The following is a 26,018-nucleotide window of genomic DNA, read 5'->3' on the forward strand; positions in this document are numbered from 1 at the left end:
TCTTACGGAGAGCAATCAACTCCAAAAAAAAACATATTTTACGCTGCCCGCTGCATTTTTTTCTATTCCGTGAACGGCGTAATACCCATTAATCTTTCACGATAGATGCAATGAATATTGGAAATCAATTGAAACAACTTGAAGAATCTGTCATTAGCACAACAAATGTGTAAATAAAATTGTTACCCTTTAACTTAGAGTGTCACCCGATTTTGAATTTCCACGGGATAAAATGAGCTTAGTGCCGACCACGAAGCTACTATTTCTTCCAAAAGTTCGAGCCTGGCAAATTGGAGTAATAAAATATCGTTTCCCATTATCCAGCTCGCAACAAATTCTCACGAAGCCTGACAACATTACTTCAAAGAAAAAACTCAACACACGCATATTGTTCGTATATTCTCAGCCCCGTAGACGTGGAACGAGCGACTACATTTCAGTTGCATGATGACACCAAGTAACAAGGTGGCTCCATTTGTAACTAAAAATTGGATTCCAATGCGAAGTTTGATTTAGAAGTTTGGAAGGCCAATCGAATTGGACTTCATCCAATATTGTATAAAAAAAAATGTTTGTGCTGTTTTGTCCCAAGAGGAACTAACAAACAATGTCCACGATTTCGTGCTTCTTCGGACAAGAAGCCGTAAATATGAAGAAAAACACCCTCGTATTACTCGCTTTCCGCTGTGGGAACTAATTTTCTCCGAAGTGGAAACATCCATTCCGGGCATCAATTCCACTCGCATAACAACATAACAGCCTGAACAATTGCGAACAACATTTTAACAACCTTTGAAATTGAATTTAACTGCAAGAACTCAGCTGAGCCAACTTCTGTGAAAGTAACACAACAGTATCAACGTAAAAAACATCACACTCACATACCTGTTTCTTATTGCGTGGCAACCTCCTGCACCCAACGCGAGAATGGTTATAATCGTGTAAATATTTAAGCACGAACAGAATTGCTGTTTCCTGGCAACAGCAGCAGCAACTGTGCCTTTTCCTGTGCAGCATCGTTGGCAAATACAAATCTTCCCCCTCCCCCTAAAGACAATCACAAGTTTCTGCTTTAATCTCTTAACTAAATATAAAACTTCCGCTTCAATTTTGCGCACCATATCTCAGACCGTTGCTTACATCGACGATGGGTGATAGAGTAGCTACTTCCTTGAGGATTATACTTCGCTGTTGTTTGTGAAAGAAGAGCGAGCGCACGAAAAAAAGTGCCATACGTAGGAATGATTTTGCTCTGGCCAGAAGCTGAATCCACACACTCCGACCGAGGTAATCTGCTCCGTCAGTCAAGTTGAAAAGCATCAGAAAATGTGGCTAACCGTCTCGTAACACACCTGCCACAACAGGAAGGTTGTTTGCGACTGATTATTTAGGTATTTTGAAGAAAATTAAGATCAGAGTATCTGACAAACTTTGAGTTTTATGCGTATATCCTGAAGTTTCCGCGCTATTGAACCGAGTTATTCATTGATGGAAAGACATTTAGAACGTTTCAAGTCATGCCGCACAAATCACAGACATCTCAGCATAACAACATTATATTATCATTTAACTGGAATTCCGACAAATCTCTGTCAATACTAAAAATATTATGGCAATGCGAAACAATGCCAACATCTTCACACACACACACACGCAAGCTTAAACAAATATATTCACAATAGAAGTAAAACAATTCTCATATTTCCCCTCCTGTCTCATTTCAGCAAAAAAAAAACAGCACTGATCCTGCCGACATCTCGAGCGGAAACACAAAAAACACGCTGTCATCACAGTCATTGTTACCACGGTAAAAATAGAGAGCGAAACTAACGACGGTGGCATAGGATATGAAAACAAATCTTGTTCGAGCTAGGCAAAAAACACAGCTCGTGGAATTGCGATCTAGCCTAATTTGATCCACCTTCAAGCTGTTTTTTTTTCAGATTAATTTTTGTTTCTTGGTTAGCTCAACGCGTTTCGTTTCGTCGTAAACTCTTTTATTTTGTCGTTCCACGTGCAATGTTGAGCCACGTGCTGCAAAGGACGAGGGACTTGCGAAGTGTGCAGAAGTGAGGACAGGAAATTTATTTCAGCATTAAATAAATAAAAGAAGTGCTTCTTACTGTGGTGCTATTACTAGAGAGGAAAGAAAGAGAGAGTGAGAGAGAAAGCGGCGCAGTTCAAAACAGTTATTAATAATTAAGACGAATTGTAAACAACCGGAAGACTTGGGAAAAAGGAAGTTAAGAGCTCAAGGAGAGTAATCATAAATTTAATCACCCCTTTCCATAAGAATATTATGCCAAAGTGTTGGAAAAGAAAACCGACGGGCTATGTTTGTGATGCTGTCAGTTCGCACAACAGCCACCGTTCGTGAACGGCCCGCCGAGACGGTCAAGAAGGCAATCACCATTAATCAGCTTATCAGAAGCTTCAACAATCGGAGAGCCAAAAGTCAGCGCAAGCAGACCTCCGGCAGCAGACTCAACAACGCAACAACCCTGGGCCGCAACTGTAAGAAAGACAGCAGCGAAAGTGACAGCAACGACAAGAAGAATTTACAAAGGAGCAAAAACAACTACCAAAAGCCAACCGAGAAGATCGATAAAACGTCAATCCAGATCATCGCACCAAAAACAACGACAACGACGACCACCGCCAGCCCGGGTCGGCTGGTACAGATACCAGAGGAGGACAAGAAAGTTTCGGTGCCGATCAGTGCCATCACCACGACTACGAGCTCGATTTCCTCATCCGAGAAGCAGGAACATCAGAGCGCCATCCCAGGAGAGGATCAACAATCGAAGGCCAATTTTCTACTGTCAGAGCTGAACAACTTCAGAAAACCACCAACCGTACAGGTGAGAAAAACATGCAGGAATAAAACAAAACAATAAAGACTAGAATATACAAAAAATAAATGTAATAACAATTTTGATCCTTTCCAAATTACATCAACCGATTTGGAATGGAATCTTAATCTGAATATTAAATCAGAATATCGGAATGTGGAATTTGAATCTGGAATCTGTATCTGGAATCTGGAATCTAAATCTTGAACCCGAATCTTGAATCTGAATCTGGAATCTGTTTCTGGAATATAAACCTGGAATCCGAATCTAGATTTTTAACCTGGAATCTGAATCTGGAATCTGAATCTGGAATCTGACTCTGAAATCTTAATCTGGAATCAGAATCTGAAATCTGGAATCTGTAACTCTCTGGAATCAAAATCTGGAATCTGATCTGGGGATCTGGGATCTGGAATATGAATACGAAATTTAAATCTGGAATCTAGAATCTGGGATCTGAATTTGGAATTCTGGAATCTGAATACCCGAAAACTTAAATTCCTGAATTTATCCAACAAGATTCGGATCCCAGAGTCAGATTCCATAACAATTCACGCATTTTTCAGAGGTTCAGTGAATGTAGACGAATTACATGCCAACTCGTCTCAAAAGACGGCAGCACTATCTCAGATTGCAGTGAAGCTTCGTGGATGTAAAAACATGGGCCATTTAAGCGACTTTGCATATTTGAAATCTTCGAAAAATATATAGGCGACTTTTTAAAGAGGGCCTATGTTTTGTAAAAAAAAATTAACAAAAATTTCAAAAACACAAAATCTAAGAGGCCTATAAGCTTTTCGTCATAGAATAAAATATACGAAATTGTTGATTATTTTTAAAATTATAAAAAAAAACTTTTACCTTGTAACAGTACCCTTCTTCTGATGTATAGATGACTTGTTGGTTATTGTATGGACTATTTATATTATTTTTCCAATATTAAAAAAGTCATTTCGAGGAAAATAAATTTGAACTTGAATCTTTTTTTATTATAATGAAATTTTTTAAAAATACCTACATTTAGTTCATTTATCAAGATTTTTAGTTAGAATATTTTGTAAAAAAACAGAGAAAACACTACAAAGAAAATGCAAAAAAAAATTTACACCAAAACTCTTTACAAATTTAGTTAAGGAATGAATTGTAGGAAATTGTTTATATTTTAAGAGAAAAATAGCAAACAAATAAAAAATCGAAAAAAAAGTTTTTATTAAAATGTATTTTCCTCAAAACATATTTTTCCAAATTCTGAAAATAATATTCAGAAATCCTTTATCAAAATGTTTCAGATCTTATAGCTTTTGAGGAGGAACATTTATAAAAAAAATGAGGAAAAAACTCAACATTACAAAAAAATATTAACTCAAAACTATGAGACACTTCGACCGAATAGTAACAAATTTTAGTAGAGGAATGAAATGTAGGAAATTGTTTTTTTTATAAAACCTTCATAAAAAAGTATCAAACAAATTTGAAAAAAAAAAACATTGAAAAAAAAGAACTTCAAAAATTAAAGATGATTTTTCTCAAAAACATATCTTTTCAAGATTCGAAAATAATAATATAAATAACCCATGCAATAATCAAATAATGTTATTCAGAAATTAAAAAAAACATACGTTTTTTACAAAAATTTGTTTAAATTTTTAAAGCGTGTTTTTCAGTGTTTTTTTCAATTTGTCTGACATTTTGTAACTTTCCTATGCTCGCGCATAGGTCTGACAGACCGAGAATGAATGAGGTTGTTGAATTATGTTACTATTAAAACTGAATGTAGTTAAATAAAGATTATTTTCTGGAGTTTTTCATTCAATTATATCTTTTTCTTTGAATAAATGCCAATAGCACCAACAAAGTTTCACTGCAATGTGAGATGATGCTGCCAATAGTCAGTCGAGTTGGAATGAAATTCAAAATTCAAATAAAAAAACCAATCATCACAAATTAATTGAGACTTTTCTAATACTATTAGAGAAAACACGCCAGAAATGCAATCAGGATTCGTTCAATTATTACAAAAAGATTTTCCAATACAGAATTGCTTGTCCGAGAGTAATATGACGTAAAATGCTAGGACTGCTTATGATAACTTTTCTGGTAGTATAAACTGAGCAGCATAATATAAATGTAAATTTTCGGTAGGCTCCATTTCTCCCATTTAGCTCCCAAGTTTGCTATAATCGATTGTTTCTAAGCTACAATATTGAAATTAAACGGACTCAAAATAATTCACACTCTTTCCAAATACAGTGCTTCTGTCGAATGGTCTTTTCGAGATGGCTAAATGTATCAGTTGACAACGAAGCAGAAAGTTTGCTTATCGAAAACGAAGAAGAACAGGTTAGCATTTGCATCTTGTTTCGGTAAAAATATAGAATCAATAAGGCATAAGGCAGCCAGAGGGGCAGCCAGACCAGATCGATATATTCCCAATGGAGCTTCGAAATTTAGAACACATTCAATTTATTTGAATCATCCTCCAACGGTGTCGATGAATTCCAACTAAATCAGACGATATTTTCTCACCCTCGCAGGTACCTGTGGCGACCATACTGAACGACCTTAGTCCCGTGCCTGCACCAGCGAAAGTCACAAATAAAGTATCTAATTCGAACCCTATGAGTCCTATGAACCCCGCCGGGCTACAAAGTAACTCGCCGGACGTTAAGGCCATGCGGTAAGTACTGATTGTTGGCTCCGAGACGCCCTTGAAAATTTTCCCGTAAAGGTCGCACGCACACAGAGCTCTCCCCCACCACCACCATTATTATTCATAAGTTAAGTGAACCGAAAGCCCATACCTATATCTAGCGAATAGCCCTCATCGGATTCCGTCTGGCAAGAACGCACGATGTGGGGCAATGAATAATCCAGTCTGGTGGGAGAGGACAAGAAACCGCACACTGAAACCCGTACCCAAAAAAAATACTCATAAAGCTGCCGAAAACCTGACAGCAATATGTTTCGCGCCTCGGGCTGGATGCTCGCATCCCGCATAACAGGGCCCAGCAAAAAATTCTGCGAATCCCTGTTTCGAACGAATTGTTTTTAAAATGTCGATGAACACTAATGAGCCACAAAACGAATGAATCGGATGAAACAATATGTTTACACCTAGCCGTGTGTGTACGAGAGATGGGCGGTGATTACCGTCATAAATGACCCACACGACGGACCATTGTACCATAAAATTCAACAGCTCGGGCAAAGAAACGCGCGCTGGCATCCACGATATTGCCATTTATTAGATTAATCCGAAAACGCTGCCCATGGAAATAGGTTGCAAATTCGAGCCTCGCCAAAAATTATTACGGCTGAAAACATAATCTACCCAAACTCCCAAATTCCTCTGTAAACACATCTTTATTGCAGTACGCGCACGACGGGAAATAATTATATTACACTCGCATATTTACGACCACCAGCCCCCGTATTCAGCAGCAAATCCAAATATCGAGCTCTGGCGGTAATAGAAAAATAGACGATTTTGGTCTCAGCCCCTGTTCTGCTTCACCCTCCCCACTTGAGCGTAGGTAATTGTGCACAGTGCCCAGATATTTCAACCCTGGCATCCCACCCTCACCCAAGTCGGTCATATCGTGGTAGTAAATTTTCATACATTGCTAGCCGTCGCGATGAAAGAGGCGAAAGAACAGATTTACAATAATTAAAATTCTACGGCTGACGTGGAACATTAGCGGGTAAAAGCTCTTTCGGGGCCGACGGCCCTCCGAATTTATCCTGTGGGAGATTTATTGAATCCATTCAGTTTCAGAGAGAATCGTCTTTCAGTAATAGGGCAAAAAACGAAAGCGCTACCGAGTACCCCCAGACATGCCAGCTCTACGGATATTCCCGGATTACGGGATTGTGTTAAAACACTGATCAATCAATGGTTTTATCTGTAAACGAAATCAACAACATTTAGTGTAATCTCACGGATATATACGGATTGCTTACAACTCCATGATGATGTGTATATTTTTTTCTCGTTAGAAAGTATTTTGCCATTGTGCACTGAGAAAAATTTATTTGACATTGAAAACATAACTGAACGAGAGTCACTTACCTGCTGCCCAGATTGGTAGACAGATTGATTCGATTAGTTTGATAAATTTTAATAGATGTTTTGCAAAGAAGAAATCTTTTAAAGTCCGTTGAAATCCGTAAATTCGGAAAAGTCTACAAATTTACACGAAAAAAAATTTGGCACCTCTGTGTATAAGGAAAAATATCGGGATTTGTTTGCCCTTGGACTTCTCCAGTCCGCTTAATGAAAATATCTCAACTAATTAAAGCAATTTCCACAGTCCCACACTACCTATTACCTGCAATCGCAATCATTGTTGCCAGTTTATACTTATCTATTTCCTGAAATCAATTACTCATTCCATCCCCGTGTTTCTTGCCCACCCAACAGGTACTACAGACTGTGGATCTACACATGCAACGCTGTGCTCCTGATGGCGGTAATCGTATTCTGTGGCGTTGCTGGTAAAATTTTACTCTCCGACTACAAGCGTTTGCTAGTGAACGGACTTAGCCTGACGCAGCCGAGCTTTATTTACGCGTACCTAGCGCTGCTGGTGCAATCAGGTGATTAAATCTGCAGAGAAAAATTAAAGTACGCGCGGAAACGGAAAAAATACCGATTATTTTTCTGCGCGTTGCGTCGTGTGAACTGTAACAACACGCTAATAGATTATTTTGATAATTTCTATTCTTTCACAGGTTTCTTACAACTGATAGGGTGTCTTGGTGCCTTACGACTATCGGAGAAATTACTGAACGCTTATTGGTTGCTTTTACTCGTATTGTTAATAGGGGACGCGATGTTAGGCATATTTTGGATGTTCAAATTCGACAAGGTGATGCACGATCTGCAGCCCATGCTGAGGTGAGTAGTATCCCGATGAAAGCCCGAAACTTGTGGGTTGAACTATTTTTTTCGAGTCGACTCCAGTCGACCACTGCTGGGGAGAGTGGAATCGCAAAGAAGTGACAGACGCTTACCCGAATGTAACAAATACCCGAATGCGACATTTTCCCGAATGCAACATTTACCCAGAATGTTTACCTGAGTGAAGAAGGAAACACTCCGACAAATCAGATTATGAGTTTTCTCGAATCACCGGTAGATAAATAAGATAAGATCAAAACAATATGAAAAAGATAATGAGGAAATTCGAAAAAGATGTTGAAAATTTCGCTTTGTCATTTTTAGAAATTAGTGTAGGTACAATTGACATGCCGTCTTCTTTCCTTCCCGTATTGCTCTTTAAGGCCAAGAGATCATTCAGAAATAAGCATGGGTTATGGAATATTCCGGAAATTAAGCAGGTAGAAAAATGGCGAAATGGCGACGTTTTTTTGTAAAAAATAGGTTTTTGCCTCAAAAATCGAGTTAAAAATGTTATTTTTCAAAATATCAAAAAATCGTACGTTCGATGACAGGTAGATTAGTGGAGAACCTGGGAAAAAATCATTAATCAAAATCGGATGGACCGTTCCGGAGGTAGAACTTCCACCAGTTTGCAAAACATGGTTCGAGAAAAACACGTTTTAAATTTTAGATACATTTACTTCGTTTATTTTACATCGTGTCTTCAGTCTGCAATCCTTGGACTGTAAAACTGTCCTACAACACTGTTGCACTTCGGATCACTAATTGGCTTGTAACATCAGAACGGAGCATCGGTCAAACCTTGGACAAAAACTAATGTAAAGAAGACATCTCAGAAAACATTTTAAGCCAGTTTTTTTTTCTCCATAGTGTACTTCCCCCTTAAGTAAACGAGCTGCGTCATCCATACGAAGGAACAAACTTCGTAATACGTTATAAAACTGCATTCTTTCACTTTTCATTATTTTGAAAAGGATTTTATCCAACGCCGCTATTTCTCAAATTGCTTTAAGAATGGAAATGAATGTACAAAAAAATATGATCTTTATATCATTAGAAATAGACATACAAATAAAATTTGCGTATTATTCGAATATTTTCTTCTTTCGGATAAATGTCGCAGTCGGGTAATTGCTACATTCGGGTAATTGTTGCATTCGGGTAAATGTCGCATTCCGCTAATATTTCAGTTCGGATAGATTTTACAATCGGGTAGCTATCGCATTCGGGTGGGTGGAACTCGGGAATGTCCTTCGGGTGAGTGGGATTCGGGTAAATGGGACACAATCGTTCAGGAGGCAGAATTAGATGGAATCAATTTATAACTCTAAAAATATAAAATATATCATTTCGATATCTTCAGAACATTTGCTTGTGAGATTGATCCGCGTTGCATAATGGCTTACACCAGTGTTTGCTAAATGAACGTTTCGCTGAATAAATCTGAATAACATAACTCATCCTGTTCAAACCTTTGTAGGGGAATGAGATGGGACCATCATCATCTTCATATCTCACTGGCAACGAAAATATGATTATGTTAAATAAACGCGAATTGGTTGTGTACTGTGTGATAGTGTGCACTAGCAAAACTTAACTTATTCGCGTTTGTATGTTTGTATTCGCGTTTGTATGTGATACTTGTGATACAATTTGCACTCATGTAGACCGAAAAAGTGTTACTAGCAACACTAGCAACAGTGATAAACAAAACTGTTTGGCAAACCAAGTTCTGGCAATTCGGGCATCAACAGTTTAGCGATCAACTGGGCTGTGCACTCTGCACATTTCCCGCCATCTTATCAGCAGGCAGTCATCGTTCGGCTTCGGGTGGTCTTACACAAAAAACTTTTCTCGTTTTTAAACAATTTCGGAACTTAAGTCGTAATATTCAACTGCAGTATGCATTGACTATTATTTGGTGTGAGTCAATCTCAGACATCAAAGCTGCCAGACTTACCTATTTTGTTCTATATGTTTTTTTCTCTCTCTCTGTACCTGCTGCTTGATCTCGTCGACTTGCGTTTGGGAGAGCATGTTGTTGCGTGCTATCGCTCTACGCCTCACGTTCATCGCGTTCTGATCAAGCCTCCCGACGAACTCTGGATACGCTTCCTCGAACATTGTTAGTATTCGAGGGCGACCGCTCATGTCCGTCTCCAAAGCAGTGCAGATGTAAAAGGCGCGGATCACGAATTCATTCATTTCGTGTGTCCACATGATCCGGCGCCTAGTGGTACCCACAAGTGTGGACGACTGTCGTCTGGCAGTCGCAACACGTCTCGTAGGCGCAGCGTTTCGTTGGTGATGTCGATGGCTGCTGTTTCCGTGTGGCCGTAGCTCTTCGGGTTGAACCCGACTGGTGGCCCGCTCTTGCACCTCGCCCTCCAACCGCTGGCCGCTCGCTCTTACGCCCGTTCCAGGACCAGCTCCAGTTCGGGGACCCTCCTCGGGTGATCGCATTCTTATTACTCTTCGTGATCGTAGCTCCATTTTATTGGGTGTATCTCCTTTGCCCGGGAGACAGCGGGTTTTTTTCATAGAGGTGAAGAACGCTCTACCAGCCTTATCTGGGAAGGGTTAACCCAGACGTCGAGTGGGGATCGCACCCACAAAAACCAAGCCCTCTACTCGTTGCCTTATTTCCCCTGGGACCACATCTAGGCGACTACTTCAGGGGGTGGCTGTGCTCATGCACTCTTCGAGTTTTCATCGGGGCGCCGATTAGGTAGTGCCCTCCAACGCGACGCGCACTCCGTCACAGCAGCTCTCGTGGGGTATACACCAGTTTGAAGACGCCCTCCTTGACACTCACTCCGTCGCAGTTATTAAATCGGCATCCGTTTACCTGTCGAGACGTGCACCGATTAGGAAGCGCCCTCCAATTTGACGCGTGCCCCGTCACAGTCACCCTCGCAGGATTTCTCTTCCCAGCGGAGAGCCGATTAGGTGGTGCCCTCCAACATAACGCGCACCCCGTCACAGCTACTCTCGTGAGGTACCATCTCTTGCAACAGCCGTCGCCGTTGTTCACCTTTCAACGTCGGGCGTTGTCAGCACTTTGGTCAGCCCTCCACCTTCGCTGCAGCTCCGACATGATTTGTGTGATTGCACTGCTCACGGCATTCCAGATCATCTCGTCGCGACACATCTCCTCCACAATATTCCCGACATGAAGTGCAGGCAGCCCCTCACACCTTTCGGTGAACCTGGGACAGACAAAAACGACGTGCTCCGGTGTTTCCTCCATATCTCCACACTCCGGACAGAGGGGTGAAACTGCGTGCCCGAACCGGTGTAGATATTGCCTGAAACAGCCATGACCAGACAGAAACTGCGTCAAGTAGAAGTTAACTTCACCGTATTTCCGGTTCAACCAGGTCGAATGTACCGGTATCAGCCGGTACGTCCATCTACCATTTTCTGCCGTATCCCATTCATACTGCCATTTGTCGAACGACTCCGCTCTCATCAATTTCCGGATACCTCTGCTTTCTCGTCGCTTGTAGCACTCGCTACATTCCGCCAGAGTGATGCAAATGGGAATCATTCCGGCGATTACACACACACCTTCTGTCGAAATGGTCCTATAAGCACTTACGACTCGCATGGCCATGAGTCGGAATGTGCTGTTCAGCTTCCTCCGATTTCGGTGGGTTTCCAGAGCCCCCAACCAGGCAGGGCCACCATACCTCAGTATCGACGAAGATACACTTGCCAGGAGACGCCTCTTGCTGCTGCTTGGGCCAAAGCTATTTGGCATGATCCTCGCCACCACGTTGATGGCCTTTGACGCCTTCCCACTTGCATAGTCGACGTGCTGATTGAAGTCCAGGCGGTCGTCGATCATGACTCCGAGGTTCTTCACCGCCCGCTTCGAAACGATGGTATGTCCTCCGACCGATACCTCTGCCCGCAGCACTGCCTTACGATTGCTCACTAACAGCACCTCGGTTTTGTGATGTGCCATCTGGAGCTTTACGCTGTCCATCCAACTACCGATCATGTCTACAGCCTCAGTCGCCAACATTTCCACCTCCTGAAGCGTCTCGCCGATTACCGTTGTTACGATGTCGTCCGCGAAGCCCACGATCTCCACACCTCTGGGTAGCTTCAGCCTTAGAACACCGTCGTACATCGTGTTCCAAAGCGTAGGACCTAGGATGGAATCTTGTGGAACTCCCGCCGAGATATTCTTCAGTATCTGTCCCCTGTCTGTGTTATATACCAGAATCCGATTCTGGAAATAACTCCTCAGTATCCTGTACAGGTAGCCAGGGACCTTCAATCTGTGTAGCGCCTCGGCGATAGCCTCCCAGCTGGCACTATTGAAGGCGTTCTTCACGTCAATCAAAATCACCGCGCAGTAACGGTCGCCTCTTCGTTTTTGTTTAAGCGAGACCTGAGCTTTCTCGATAACTGTCCGAATAGCATCCACTGTCGACTTTCCTTTCCGGAACCCGAACTGCATTTTCGACAATCCGTGGTCATCCTCCGTGCATTTCACCAGTCTCGTGAGAATAACCCTCTCCAAGAGCTATCCCAAAGTATCCAACAAACAAATTGGCCTATACGACGCTGGATCTCCAGGTGGCTTTCCTGGTTTCGGGAGCAGCACCAACTTTTGTATCTTCCATTTCGCAGGGAAGAGACCGTCATCCAGGCATTTCTGCAGCACCACCCTGAACATGTCGGGAAAGCAAGGATCGCCGATTTCAGGGCCACATTGGGGATTTCGTCGGGGCCGGGTGCTCTTTTCAACTTTAGACCTTTTGCCACCGCAATGAGTTCTTCGTTGGTGACTTGTGCGTTCTCTGCTTCGTTCTCACCGTACAGTGTGGGTGGCCACGTCGGTGGATCGTGCTGCGCGGAGGATGCTGAGTGTCTCGTTCCACCAGTAGGCTGGACGTCGTTCATTCGTCGGGTTCAGTCTTCTCGGCATCGCTGTATCGCATGCCCTCACCAATGTTTCTGTCAGCCCTTCGGCGCTCAGATTAGGAGTTCTGCTGTCTATGCGTAGTGCTTCGACGAAAAGCTCCTTGTCAAAAACCTTTGTCCTCCACTTCCGCTCAAAGGTTCTTGTATTCCGTACCGCTGCGGGATTCCGTTGGCCGACACTATACAGGATTGCCTGGTGGTCGCTGTGTGTGTATCCCTCCGACACTCTCCACTTCGTGTTTGCCGCCAGTGATGGACTGCAGAAAGTTACATCGATGATGGATTCGCGGCCGTCCCTTCGAAAGGTGCTGCTAGTGCCTTCGTTCAGAAGTGTGACGTCTAGTTTTGCAAAGGCTTCTAGTAGGCTGTACCCCCTGGCGTTGGTACATCTGCTTCCCCACTCCTCAGCCCAGGCGTTGAAGTCTCCTCCGATGATGACTGGTTTGCGGCCGCTGACCTTATCCGTGAGTATGTCCAACATCTCGTGAAACTGCTCCGCTGGCCATCTTGGGGGTGCATAGCAACTACACATGAAGATTCCGTTGATTTTGACGATCACGAAACCTTCCTGTGAGCTTTCCACCACTTCTTGGATGGAGTACCTTCCCATCACTAGTATTGCAGCCATCCCTGCTTTATCCACCACCCAGTTTCCGTTATCGCGAGGAACTCGGTACGGTTCTGCGATGATTGCAACGTCACATTTAGTTTCAATTGTTGACTGCCACAACAATTGCTGTGCTATGTCGCAATGATTTAGGTTGAGCTGGGTAACCTCTATTACTGCGAACCCACGAACTATATGAAGCTATGGTTGCCTTAGTCTACTTAAGTTTGGTTCAGATGTAGATGAAAAATCAATCCCACTGAACGAATATTTAGAAAAAAAAAACATGAAACGTAATATCCAAGACACGACCGCATTGTTAACGTAGTACTAAGAAATTATTATCAACGAGAACAAATATAATAGAAATTTAAGAATGAAACGCTCTAGTAAAAAAATATTTGGTACTACTGACAAGAACCGGTGAATGAATGCTTGCACTGAGTGAGAGGAACGCGAACAATTCGCAAATCAATAAAAAAAAAAAGACCAATTGAGCAAAATCCGAACCGGAACGGTTGTGTGGTGATGGAGGCGGAGACAGCAACCGATGCGGAACAAATTTTCACCACTTCTCTGCAGAAAAACACAGCTCTCACAGCTGTAAAATACTTTCATCTCATCCAACTTGAAATTCGTTGCACTTTCACGCCACTTTCAACTTGGAAACAATGCTCGAGTTCATGAAAATTGAATGATCGGTCGGAGAAAAGTATCCAATAAGTCAATCATAATTCATCCGTCATCTAGCTAGCAAACAGATGGTCAAATGACCTTTCTTTAGATCAATAGTTTAGTTTAGTTTCCAAATTGGCCTTTATCAAAGCTAGAGGCGAATGAACTGAAAAAGTTGAAAGCCCCTATAATTCAGAACCTCATCATTACCTAAAAGTTTGGGATCCTAAATTCACACAAGCTCTCTTGAAGCAAAAAATATAAACATCATTTCGTTTTTTAGTATATAGGATTTTATTTCAGAATAAATCGATTTTTTTTAAATAACCTTAAAAGGAAGTGTTGTTAGTACTGCTAACTAACAAACTAATAGTAGCACTTTCCTACTAACGTTATTAATAAAATAAGGTTATTCCAAAAAATTCTATGCCAAATGACTCCCTATGTTCTGAGTGACAAACTCGAGAATACTTGTACCAGTGCAAGTTGGTCTCTTCGAAGAAAAATCGTCCGGCTTAAACTGGAATCGAATCCGAGGCTTCCAGAATAATGAAAGTGATCCTAATCACTCGGCCACAGGAGTCAACTAGTTTAGGGTTTGCTAATAAATTTTAGTGCATCCGATAAATTCCATCTATCATCCTAATATTTTAGAAATAAATACTCTGAACACTGAATAAATTCTGTGTTCAAATTGGAACTCAAGATTTCAACACCAAAATACTGAACCAAGAAAAGAACATATTTTGTTCCGGTTGTGTTTTAGTCAAACAACCAAGAATTATAAATTGAAGGATTATAAACATTGTACAAAAAAATTAATCAGGCAACAAACGCACGTTCGATTGAACCCGCTCCCTATTCTGCCATGAGCCGGCTTCAGAGCAGAAACATGTGTATCATGTGTATCATGCACGTGCATTCAATCGAATTTTTCAGGTGAATCACAGTCAAGAGCTTAATAACGTTGGTTCGATTCGGTCAACCGCAAAAAATCTTCTGGCAACGTTACAAATCTAGATATTTTCATTTCTGATGAAAATGCATTTTGTTTGAATCATCGTACATCGTACTAACCTATCTGTTCTCGGATTTCAGATACCGCCTGGCGCATGAATATGGAAATTCAATCGAATTAACAGATCTCTGGGATCGACTGCAGAACGAGGGACGATGCTGTGGCGTTACTGGACCGCAAGTGAGTACATAGTTTTAACATACCCTGACCCCCATCCCACTGTGTCGTAATCGATGATGATGATGATGATGATGATAACGATGCAGCCGGATAAATACATAAAAATGAAACCACCAAACTAGTATCTCAACAGAGAAGATAAGCCGGATATGACGCATGGACGCTAGCGGCATTTAATGTGATTTACGGATAGAAAACTTCGTTACCAATTCTATAGTTCGGTTTCGCCAACTGCAGGGAATAGAATTCAACCACACTCAGCCATTACAGCAGCTGGAGGTTCTGGGTGTGTGCTAAATACTTGCATGATAAAATCACAATAAACCACTAAACCGTAGGCAACGGGGGTGGGATGGGAGAAGAATCGAAACCGCAACAGTTTCAAAATTCATTAGTAATCCGAACATAATTTACATGTCAGTCTGGGAGAATGCAGTTCAATAGTTGGTCAACACTGAAACGAACTAAACTTTGTGCACCAAAGCCGCACGAGCTCAGGCCCGATAATTCAATCGTTTTGTGTTCCACAACAGGGGACATTAAAATAATAACTGATGGTGAATAATCCAATTTACAAACAAGTATGCCCATATAAGCATCACTTAAACAAACCTTGTCACCGCCAATGCCGAGAGCACCTCTTTATTATCGCTTTAAAAATTCATCGCTCAAATGCAATCAACCATTCGAATATTAATCAATCATATTTCAAATTCACTTTGTTTCCCGTTTAGACAGATCTAGGAGGGGGGACGTGGGTATGCCCTGCTTACAAACAAGCACCAGTTCTCATAGTCGAGCGGCGTGAGTCAGTAAGAATCGACCAGTACCTTAAGCTCTATCCCTCCCCGTGCCAAGAGGATAGTCAATAAAATACCTATATTTAATGCGAATTTGATTACAGTAATCATAGGAGCTTGAAAGTGGAGGAAACGGATGCGGAAATAGGGTTAAAGTGTGGGGCACTAGAATTGAATTACATCAGCTTTCCGATCAGCTGACGAAATTCTCACACGAACTTTCCTCAGAATTAAATAAGCCAACCTCGGAGTGATCACTTCCCACGAATAGCTAGCGTCTATGTTTGTGTATACGCGAAAGTATTGGTAGCAACAATGCATTATTTAGGCAAGCCAGTTGAGTTATCATGAATCGAATAACTAAGATGTCGTGAAAAAATGTATCTCTCTGAATTTTTAATATACAGGTCGGACTCGATTATCCGGAATTTAGACTCGATTTATCCGGAGTATTTTATTTTTGATTTTTTCTTATTTTTAGATCAGAAATTTTGAATAATTTGTTGATATGTTTTATAAATTTGATCATTTGAACAAAATTGAACGTGGCTAGGTAGAAGAGGGACTGGAATAGGGGTTGTTCCATACAATTCACGCTTAACTTTTCAATAGGACCTAACTGTTTTGATCGATTCTCTTCATCGACATTCTCTACCGTTAATAACTCAGCGATAAAAGCGTTTTCTCATCTGTTCAATGACTAGGAGTATAGAAGGGAACCTCGCTAATCAAACTATGTGGCAAAACTAGTGCAAATTTGTCTGCAAGGCCGTGGCAATCGAAAAAGAAAGTCAATAAAGAGAATTGATCAAAACAGGTAGGTCGTATTGAAAAGTTTAGCGTGAGTTCGTTTCGATTATAGATTTATATACGTATAATATACGTATATATTTCTAAATTCAAATGAATTCTTCGAATTAATATTTAAACATACCTATATTAGGTAATTCAATTAAACATGGGTGTAGCTAGGATGTGCAGGGTCCGTTTAATATGTTTGAATCTGGTTATCCACAGCGTACTTTTTGATTCAAAAATCATTAATTTAAGTGAAAATATTAATTCAATAATCATACAAAATATGATATTTCGAATAATCATGGACGTAGTAAGGAAAAGAAAAAGTTGTGGTAGGTGTATTGAAATTGTTCCAAAAAATAGAAAATTTTGAATCCGCTTAGATAGTCCAAGTTGTTTTTTTGGATTCTCAAAAGATGTCTAATTAACATCTTCATATGTTCCAATATTATCGCGGAGTAAAATTAATAAAACTTGTTTTGCAAATAATTATTTTATTATTTATAATTTAATTTATAATTATTTATTATTTATTTTTTTCATGTGCATCAGAGTGCTAATGAAAATGGTCATCTCAAATTTACGAAAGGAACTTCCTAAGAAATGTTGATTCCCGCAAAAAATACGCTATACAAAATTTCAGCTCAAGCATAAAATCACAAATACACATATGTGATTCAATCATACACAAACACGCTCCACCTATCGGTATGAAAAGCGACGCAAAATTGACCGCCGAACGTCTCTTTCATCACCATAGTATTGTAAAGTTTTGGACCGATTAAGAACCGTGATTAAGAACAAAAGGCCAGGTTTATTGACGAAAGAAGTGTTCCTCATCCACGATAATGCGCGTCCCCATTCTGCTCGCGTAACTCAAGTGCAATTGAAAAAATTCAAATGGACTTATTCCCGCAATGTTGTTCCACAATCATTTGCCATCTTTCACGTAACCTAAAAATTCTATCCTCCCAGAATATATTTGCTTTTACATCGATAACTGTTCACGGTATTTTCTATGCTGTCCATAGAGTCGAAGTTTTTGCCCTTGAGAGAATTTTGTAGGGACCTGAACCTGAACCTGAACCTAAAATAATCTGAAGGTGCAAAAGCCGGTAAGTTCAGCTGTTCACCATTCCTTGATGGAACACGACGCCTATCGCATTGACTAATTATGGACTTTAGTTCTGGATCGCTGCCTTTTAAGTTGTCCAATTGCGAGTAGTACTTGTGGGAATGTATCGACTGGCTAGTTGGTATGAGCTTATAATACATAATTCCTTCCAAATCCCAGCAGACACAGGGTATGATTTTCTTCGTGAAGATCAACTCCGGGGTTAGCCAATTATTTCACGATTTGCTTCACAACGGCATTTTCGTTACGTTTTTGAAGCAAGTCGCATCAAAATGTTATCTATATGTACTATGGATAGGTACCACAAGTTTGCAGGTCCGCTGACTTCGAGATAGATGTAGTTTGGAGAACATGTAGGTAGGTCTCTGGCGATTCAATATCCTGAGTAGAAACAAACAAGCACACATGTCGTAGAAGTTACGGAAATGGCAACCAATTAGGTATTTTTGCAAATGGCGCACTGTAGCCATACGATTTAAACTTAACACGTATCTCACACAATCGTTCAATGCCACTTCTAGCTTTGATCTCATCGCCGAACTCATGTCAAAGTGTATTACATCTCCATATATAAAATGTGGTAGTATTAACGTTTTAAACAGTTTCATTTTGATGTTTTGCGAGAGAACAGCAGTCGATGTTCTCAGACTATGAAAGCAGGAATAAGTTTTGCCACACTACAAGAAAACAGTTTAATTTTTTTATGGGATAAAACTGTTTTGTTTCAGTGTGGCAAAATTTATTCCTGCTTTCATAGTCTGAGAACATCGACTGCTGTTCTCTCGCAAAACATCAAAATGAAGCTTGCACTGGAAGATGACACCAAGATTATTTGCATGATTACTGAAGTCCAAGTCAGTTATTCTCAATATTCACTCTTGGTAATCCGTCGAGGAAACGAATATTTCCGAGCATCAAAACTTTCGTCTTCGTAGGATTTAGTTGAAGTGTGTTCTTTTTTGCCAAATGAATTACTTGTTCTAGATCACGGTTAATAGAGAGTATTAATTGCTCAGCTGACATGCTAGGCTGTATACAGAATAATTGTACGTCATCGGTAAACATTTGCACACGGCAACATCTGAGCACATTGTGGAGGTCATCAATATAGATCGAGAACAATAAGGGTCCAAGTACACACCCCTTTACCAGAAGCCAGAGGTGACCCGCAGGCTATGTGAATGAGCATCTCCACAACAGGCAGTTTGAGTTCTATCTGTAAGGTATGATTGTATCAGCGAATTAGTATTCTGGTCAAAACAAAATTTAGTGCGAAGCTTCATACATAAACGTCGATGAGAGATGGTATCGAATGCTTTCGTGAAATCAAGAATAACTAGGACAGCTTTTATTTGATGGACAGATTTTATTTGATGCGAACTTTGAACCCTGTATCTTGTTTATTTAGCCCTACATATTTGTAAGTGGCTGACATTCCTTTAAATGATTCCATTTCTGTTTTTTTTATTTTATTTTTTTTTCTTTGAGACTTTCAGGCTCCTGGGCTGGTTCGTCTCAGGTTTCCGTTTCTAGTCTATTCTTCTAATCCTCGTTTTATTCAGATTGAATTGAGAGAAAAGTTGTTCAACCGATGTTGAAGAATTTGGGAAAATTGATGAACATGATATAAACTCTCCCCGAAGTGGGACATTCAGTTTGTCGCCAGATAATTTGATCGTTAATATTTTCTCCCCAAAACCTGCAGCACAAAATTTATACTCAGAATATCTCTGCATTCTGCATGCATGTTTTGGACTGAATATTTACTCACCAAATGAGGAAAGCTGATATGCTAAAACCATAAAACCGTTTGGAACCATTTGCAGAAGATTGGATTCCAAAAAAAGCAGGATGTATGGGTGCCACACGAGTTGACGCAAAAAAAAACTTTTAGACCGAATCAACGCCTGCGATGCACTGCTGAAACGGAACGAACTCGACCCATTTTTGAAGAAGATGGTGACTGGTGATGAAAAGTGGATCACTTACGACAACCTAAAGCGAAAAAAGTCGTGCTCGAAGCGTGGTGAGCCGACCCAAACCATCGCCAAGCCCGGATTGACGGCCAAGAAGGTTTTGCTGTGTGTTTGGTGGGATTGGAAGGGAATCATCCACTATGGGCTATGACCAGACCCTCAACTCGGTTCTCTACTGTGAGCAGCTTGACCGTTTGAAGCAGGCGATTGACCAGAAGCGGCCAGAAATGATCTATAGGAATGGTGTTGTTTTCCACCAGGACAACGCTCTACCTCACACATCTTTGATGATCCGCCACAAGCTACGGACCTGGCTCCAAGTGATTATCATCTCTTCCGGTCCATGCAAAACGCTCTTGGTGACACTAAGTTGACCTCAAAAGAGGCTTGCGAAAACTGGCTGTCTGAGTTTTTTGCAAATAAGGAGGGGGGGGGGGGTTTAAAAGGGGTGGATAATGAAGTTGCCTTCAAAATGGCAACAAGTTTGCGAACAAAACGGCGCATATTTGACTTAAATTGGATAATTTTAAGTATGTTAAATAAAGCGTCAAATTTCGATCAGAAATACGACATTTCTTTTTCCCCAACCCAATATTTCACTGTCCAACATACACTGCGTTTCATAACTATAGAACCACTCCATTTTTCTGAGTTTCCAGATTCTTCATTTATAAGACTGGCCATTTGAAGTTTTGGAGAGAACTTCCCAAAAAGGCCTGGTTTAGATAGCTTACTATCTACATGAATGAACAGTCAGAAGTGCAACGAAGTACTTCAGAATATTTTTTTTTATCAAAACACCGTGATAATTGGGTAATTTGGCATCAATTCATAAAATCCGGAAAGTCATGGCATGGTTGAATGAATAGGGGCTTCAGATTGTGGTTTGGTTAGCTTGTTTACCAGATCAAAACTTATGAGGAGTAATCGTAAGAATAGTAGATGCAGCTTACAAGCAGTATAAGTGATTTGAAGAGCTTAAACGAGCAATATCCTCTGCGTAGAACGAGATACACACTAAAACATGGCGCAGCTTGGTCGAAACCACCCCGAATGAGTTACTTGAATTGATTGAAAACTAAATATGACCTACGAATTTGAAACTCATTGTAATTTTTTAAAGGAGTGTTCAGTCCGAGAAGCGCACTGAAAAGGGAAACGAATCAGATCGTAAACCCTTTTTTTCGTGACGCAACAGCCGAGCATAAAAGCAGCCACCCGATCGCGCGGAGGGATCAGTTTTCATTCTACCATCAAGCAAGCAACAAGTGAAGATTCAACAACAAGGAAGCAGCAAGATTAACGACAAGAGTAGCCGCAACAGTATCGCAAGAGTGGCGATGACTGTACCAGCAGTATTGCAAGTAACAGCAATAACATCACCAACATCAGCAGCAAGAGTCGCTGCATTGCACTAAACCAACACATCCACATCGCAATAGTCGCGAGAAAAGAAGTAGCAGAAATATTCATCATCATGTCTAATGCGCAGTTGTACGACCAGCTGCTGAAGAGTGTCGCAATCAAACAATACCAGGGTAAATAATGTATAAAGAGAAAACTCAGTGTAAACAAATTGAATAAAATGTACACCACGTAAAGTTCTCAAACATCATGCGCCCACCTTGCATTACTCTGACCCAGATCCAACAGAAAGTTTTCCTTAAATCATTCCGAAAGAGTTTGTATGCTCTTTTCAGAGCATGGAGAGAGTTTTCCATGCGCGGAGCGGAGCCATTGAGGCTTCCACCCGTCGATTAAGGCGTGAGGAACACGTGGGTTCCTTCCACGCACCCGTTGTGTCCAAGAGTGGAACAACACACCTTACATACAGTCCACCCCCTAGTTCCCAGGAGACGGAACAAGGAGTGAGAGTTTTTCCTTTATATTCTATAGTTATGAAACACTGGAATTTAATTATATTATTAATGAAGAATGTTCATTCAATTCAACCGACTTCTTACATATCTCTGGAAACTGGAAAAAATAGAGTGGTTCTATAGTTATGAAACACAGTGTCTGGAAAAACATTGTCACAACAATTTCTAAAATTTTCTACCTGGTTCATAAAAAAGCAAATAAGCCTGGAATATATGAATATGGAATATGGAATATGGAATATGGAATATATGTGGCTATAGAAAATAGCCACAGAACAAAATTCTCTGAAAACTCAAAAAAATAGTGGTTCTATAATTCGGAAACATAGTGGTTTGCAGAAAAACTTCAACTTTTATAACGTCTTGTGCTGAATAAACAAGAACATTTGAAACATTTATCCAAAATCGAGGAATTTGTTCTCTTGCTCTCAAAGCATTGGTCTCTCCTATACTTCGCCTGAATGTCACACCAAAGAGTTAAACGTAGGAATGCCAATATATTATCCAAAATCTGCCGGTCTCAGCGGATCGTATACTGTTATTGCTAACCTGAAGAAATAAAGAACTGAACCCAAAATGTTCGCCGATTGCGGTAGTAAGATGAAGTTCCAAAATTAACCAGCACATACAATATATTTTAATGTTTTGTTAACTCCGGTAGACATAAAAAGTGTAATTTGTTCACTAAATGTACAACAGAACCCCGATTCTCTCTATTACAGTTCACCAGGTTTGTGAAGATAGTCCAAATCACCGGATGATGCCTCCTTCCCAATAGCTGTTCCAGGTAGCACCGTAAATATTTGCGTTCACGACATTCAAATTCGGCGAATTTCAACCTATGGACAACCTACTGTTCAAGCGATTATCGATAAAGATGTAACAATACTATCAAGGAAAACAAGTGGGATGAACACCATCGTGAACATGCTATTAAGTTCATTTTCGACTTGATATTTGAATCATTTGGATTGAATATTATGCCTGTTAGTGATAATCAAAACATGAAGATTCAAAATCAATCAATTGAGAGTGAAATCGGCTAGGTAGTAGGCTAGAGTGGATGCATGATTTTTGGACGTTCATTTGAGCCCTGAAGAAACAGAATAAATATTATTTTTTGATATCCATTATTCTATTTCTGTTAAATAATTATTCAAGAATACAAAAATTATCTATATATATAAATATATATATATAAATGGACTTCTGTCTGTCTGTCTGTCTGATTCTTATGGACTCGGAAACTACTGAACCGATCAACATGAAAATTGGTATATAGGGGTTTTTTGGGGCCGGAGAAGGTTTTCGTGATAGTTTGAGACCCCTCCCCCCTCTCTAAGAGAGGGCTGCCATACAAATTAAACACAAATTACTACATTACTCGGGAATCAATCAAGCAAATGAAACCAAATTAGGCACATTGAGGATTTAGAATGCAATAAATGATTCTATGGTGGTTAGACTCTCCACCCCCCTCTCTAAGGGGGGGCTGCCATTCAAATGAAACACAAATTACAGGGGGCACACAAACACAAACTGCTGCATAACTAGAGAACTAATCAAGCACAATTTGGGATTTGAGGGTTTTTTGGTATGAGAAATGTTTCTATGATGGTATGACACCCCTCTCAGCTCAGGAATGGAGAGGGGGTCCCATAAAAATATTACACATATTCCAACCAAACATGACAATTGTATATTTTCGGAAAACTCCGATGGAAAATGGGAAAATTCGGAAAATTAAATTCCCACATGTTCTACAATTACATAGTGACCAGTGCTGTTAGTTCATTTGATGTTTGCGCTAGCGAAATTGATCTTTGTTCGAAACTGGAAATGGATTTCAATGCGATGAAACGTACTCCTATATCTTCTTCTATCTATTCCAATAAAAGAGTATCACCGAATGTGTTGATATGAGTAACACGAGGAAGGAATTTTCCAATTTAGGACTGTCTTTATTCCATCATATTTTCTGTATAGAACATTTATTTCATGTAACGGAAAAACATTTTATTTGCAAGTGGTTGAAATATCTTGAACGAGAATTGTGTCTGAAAATAATCTGATATTATAATGATGAGTTTTGTTAGAAATACTAGGAATTTCATAGTAAAACGAAAATTCAACGAGGTCGATTAGAATATCAATCAATGAACAGTTCTGCGATTGGACCCATGACCTTGCTCATAGTAAGAAAACGTGAATGTGTTGGGCGGGACGAAGTTTGCCGGTTCAGCTAGTATGAACTAAAGAATATCTTAAAATTAAAACAGTTACAAGCGTACGCGTAAGCGTATGCTGGGTGCGGAAGTGGCGGGTGAAATTACCTTCATTCAAAGTCTCCTGTACGCAGGAGCATTCGTTGTTCTCCGATGTTCTCCATTTCCGGAAGATGATTCTGGTCTTTCATTTTTTTCCGGAATTTGTATACGAACCGTTCCTAATAGAAAATTCACTGCAAGCGATGAATATCAATTTGATTTCCGTGATAATCATCTCAAATTATTGACAGTAAGAAAGGTGCTCAAATGCAGGTTCATCGAAATTCATTCGTGCTGTTTTCATTCAATATGGAAAACAAAGTTCACGCGGCATTGACATGATTGAAATGAACTTTTGCGTTACATTAACTGTGAGAGATATGATGTTGTGTTTGAGAATTCATCAGATACTGGGAAAATTAATTGTTACTGTCGTGAATAAATTTTGATAATTGGCACTGGTTCACCTCCCTTATTCCAATTGGATCAATTCACGTAATGCTGCCTCGCGTCATTGTTCAATTCTCAATGAGAAATATACAAAACAGTTAGACACATTCCACTCAATGTTGCAACGAGATGGTTCTTCTGTCGATCGGGCTTCGTAAGACTTATGGTTATTCTGGATAACCACTGTTTGCTGTAGAACAACCAGAACACGAAGTTAGCGAAAACCCAACAGATGCGACCGGTGAGTCTTTCTTTTCGTTGCGTTCCCTTCTGTCCTACTCACTACTACCCTAAGTGGTGATGAAACAAACCAACACCAGAAACTTTCCAGCGTTTCTCATTGCCCCGGATCGGATTATCAACTCCAGATGGATTTAATTAGTACCTTTTCCCTCCCTTTTCGCACCATTAATCTTTTGTTCGCATATCTCATTCAACCGTACTCATGACTTTTTCTTGTTCTTCTTCTCGCAGGACTTCCCGATACACGTAAACCGAACCTATCCGGATTCCTGCTGCGCCGCGGATATCTCCGAACAGATCAGCATATCGCGACGGCCACTCGCGTCGGCAGTGGTTTTCCGAAGCGAAGATGTGGACGACATAACGGCAAGTCGTAACATCAGCGATATCAGCGACGCCTGGAGCCTCATCACGGCACCTAGCAGTAGCAGCAGTAGCATCATCACGAGCAGCAGCGGTAGCGGCAGCATGAGCGGTGATGGGACCAGCAGCAACAGTGGAAGCGGTGGGGGCAGCAGTAGCGTTAGTTTTAGTAGCAGTAGTACGAGTGATGTTAGCAGTAGTCGCGGCAGCAGCAGTAGTAGCAGTAGCCTTAGCGCCAGCAGCAACAGCGGGGGTGGAGGTGGAAGCGACAGTGGAGCCGTCCGAACGATCGCAGCCTGTAGAGCGGTGTATCCGCAGGTATGTCAAAAGTATAGACGGCGAGGTACTTTGAAAAATCTGTTCCAAGCAAAATAAATCCATTATTGGCTTAACATGTTTACATCCACTCTTAGAATGAGTTCAGGGCTCAATCGCACAAACATGAACAAACTCTTTCATTTCAAAACGGAATCCATTCGACATCTGCATCAGTCTAATTGCATTTTGATGCCTGTGATGTATGCGAACTACGAACTGAATCTATACAGCGAATGAGAAGAGTGGGATGTTGTTACTCTTCCATTTTATTGAATAACAATGCAAACGATAGGAAATTGCTTATTCGAGTAGAATTTTCAATTAATTTACTGGAAAAATGCTGGGAAGAGAAAAACGTACACTTCCTGAGATCCGTTCGATTGAATCCAATTGGACGATTGCCATCGAATGGGAGAGTGTAATTCGGGAACGGAAACCTCATAAACCACTTTTCCGAAGGCAAACTGACCCGATTCAGTTCAGTATGTTTCTGGTTCGATATTTCTCCACGAAAAAAAATTATATTGCTTTCAATTTATGAGGTTGTTTGCCGTGCGGACCCATCGGAGGCTGGAAATAAAAAAATCATGGCAACGCGTGTCTATCGACAAAGAT

General features: G+C 40.6%; 2 protein-coding genes across 7 annotated transcripts in view; one reads left to right on the forward strand and one right to left on the reverse strand.

The window, feature by feature from the left end:
• LOC129776181 (uncharacterized) overlaps positions 1 to 26,018 on the reverse strand; it is a 445,403-nt gene that overhangs the window by 379,038 nt on the left and 40,347 nt on the right. The window lies entirely within an intron of this gene.
• LOC129776180 (uncharacterized) overlaps positions 1 to 26,018 on the forward strand; it is a 338,043-nt gene that overhangs the window by 291,395 nt on the left and 20,630 nt on the right. For 5 of the 6 annotated variants that reach the window (XM_055781657.1, XM_055781654.1, XM_055781652.1 and 2 more), the window contains 7 exons: positions 1,725 to 2,861; positions 5,103 to 5,192; positions 5,387 to 5,529; positions 7,273 to 7,448; positions 7,584 to 7,749; positions 15,074 to 15,173; positions 24,954 to 25,403. In XM_055781657.1, the coding sequence (XP_055637632.1) occupies positions 2,334 to 2,861; positions 5,103 to 5,192; positions 5,387 to 5,529; positions 7,273 to 7,448; positions 7,584 to 7,749; positions 15,074 to 15,173; positions 24,954 to 25,403 (1,653 nt within the window). In that variant the 5' untranslated portion in view covers positions 1,725 to 2,333. The remainder of the gene's footprint in view (positions 1 to 1,724; positions 2,862 to 5,102; positions 5,193 to 5,386; positions 5,530 to 7,272; positions 7,449 to 7,583; positions 7,750 to 15,073; positions 15,174 to 24,953; positions 25,404 to 26,018) is intronic. The other variant, XM_055781658.1, reaches the window with a different exon arrangement.

This window comes from Toxorhynchites rutilus, chromosome 3 (genome assembly GCF_029784135.1).
Source record: "Toxorhynchites rutilus septentrionalis strain SRP chromosome 3, ASM2978413v1, whole genome shotgun sequence".
Taxonomy (NCBI): Eukaryota; Metazoa; Arthropoda; class Insecta; order Diptera; family Culicidae; genus Toxorhynchites; species Toxorhynchites rutilus.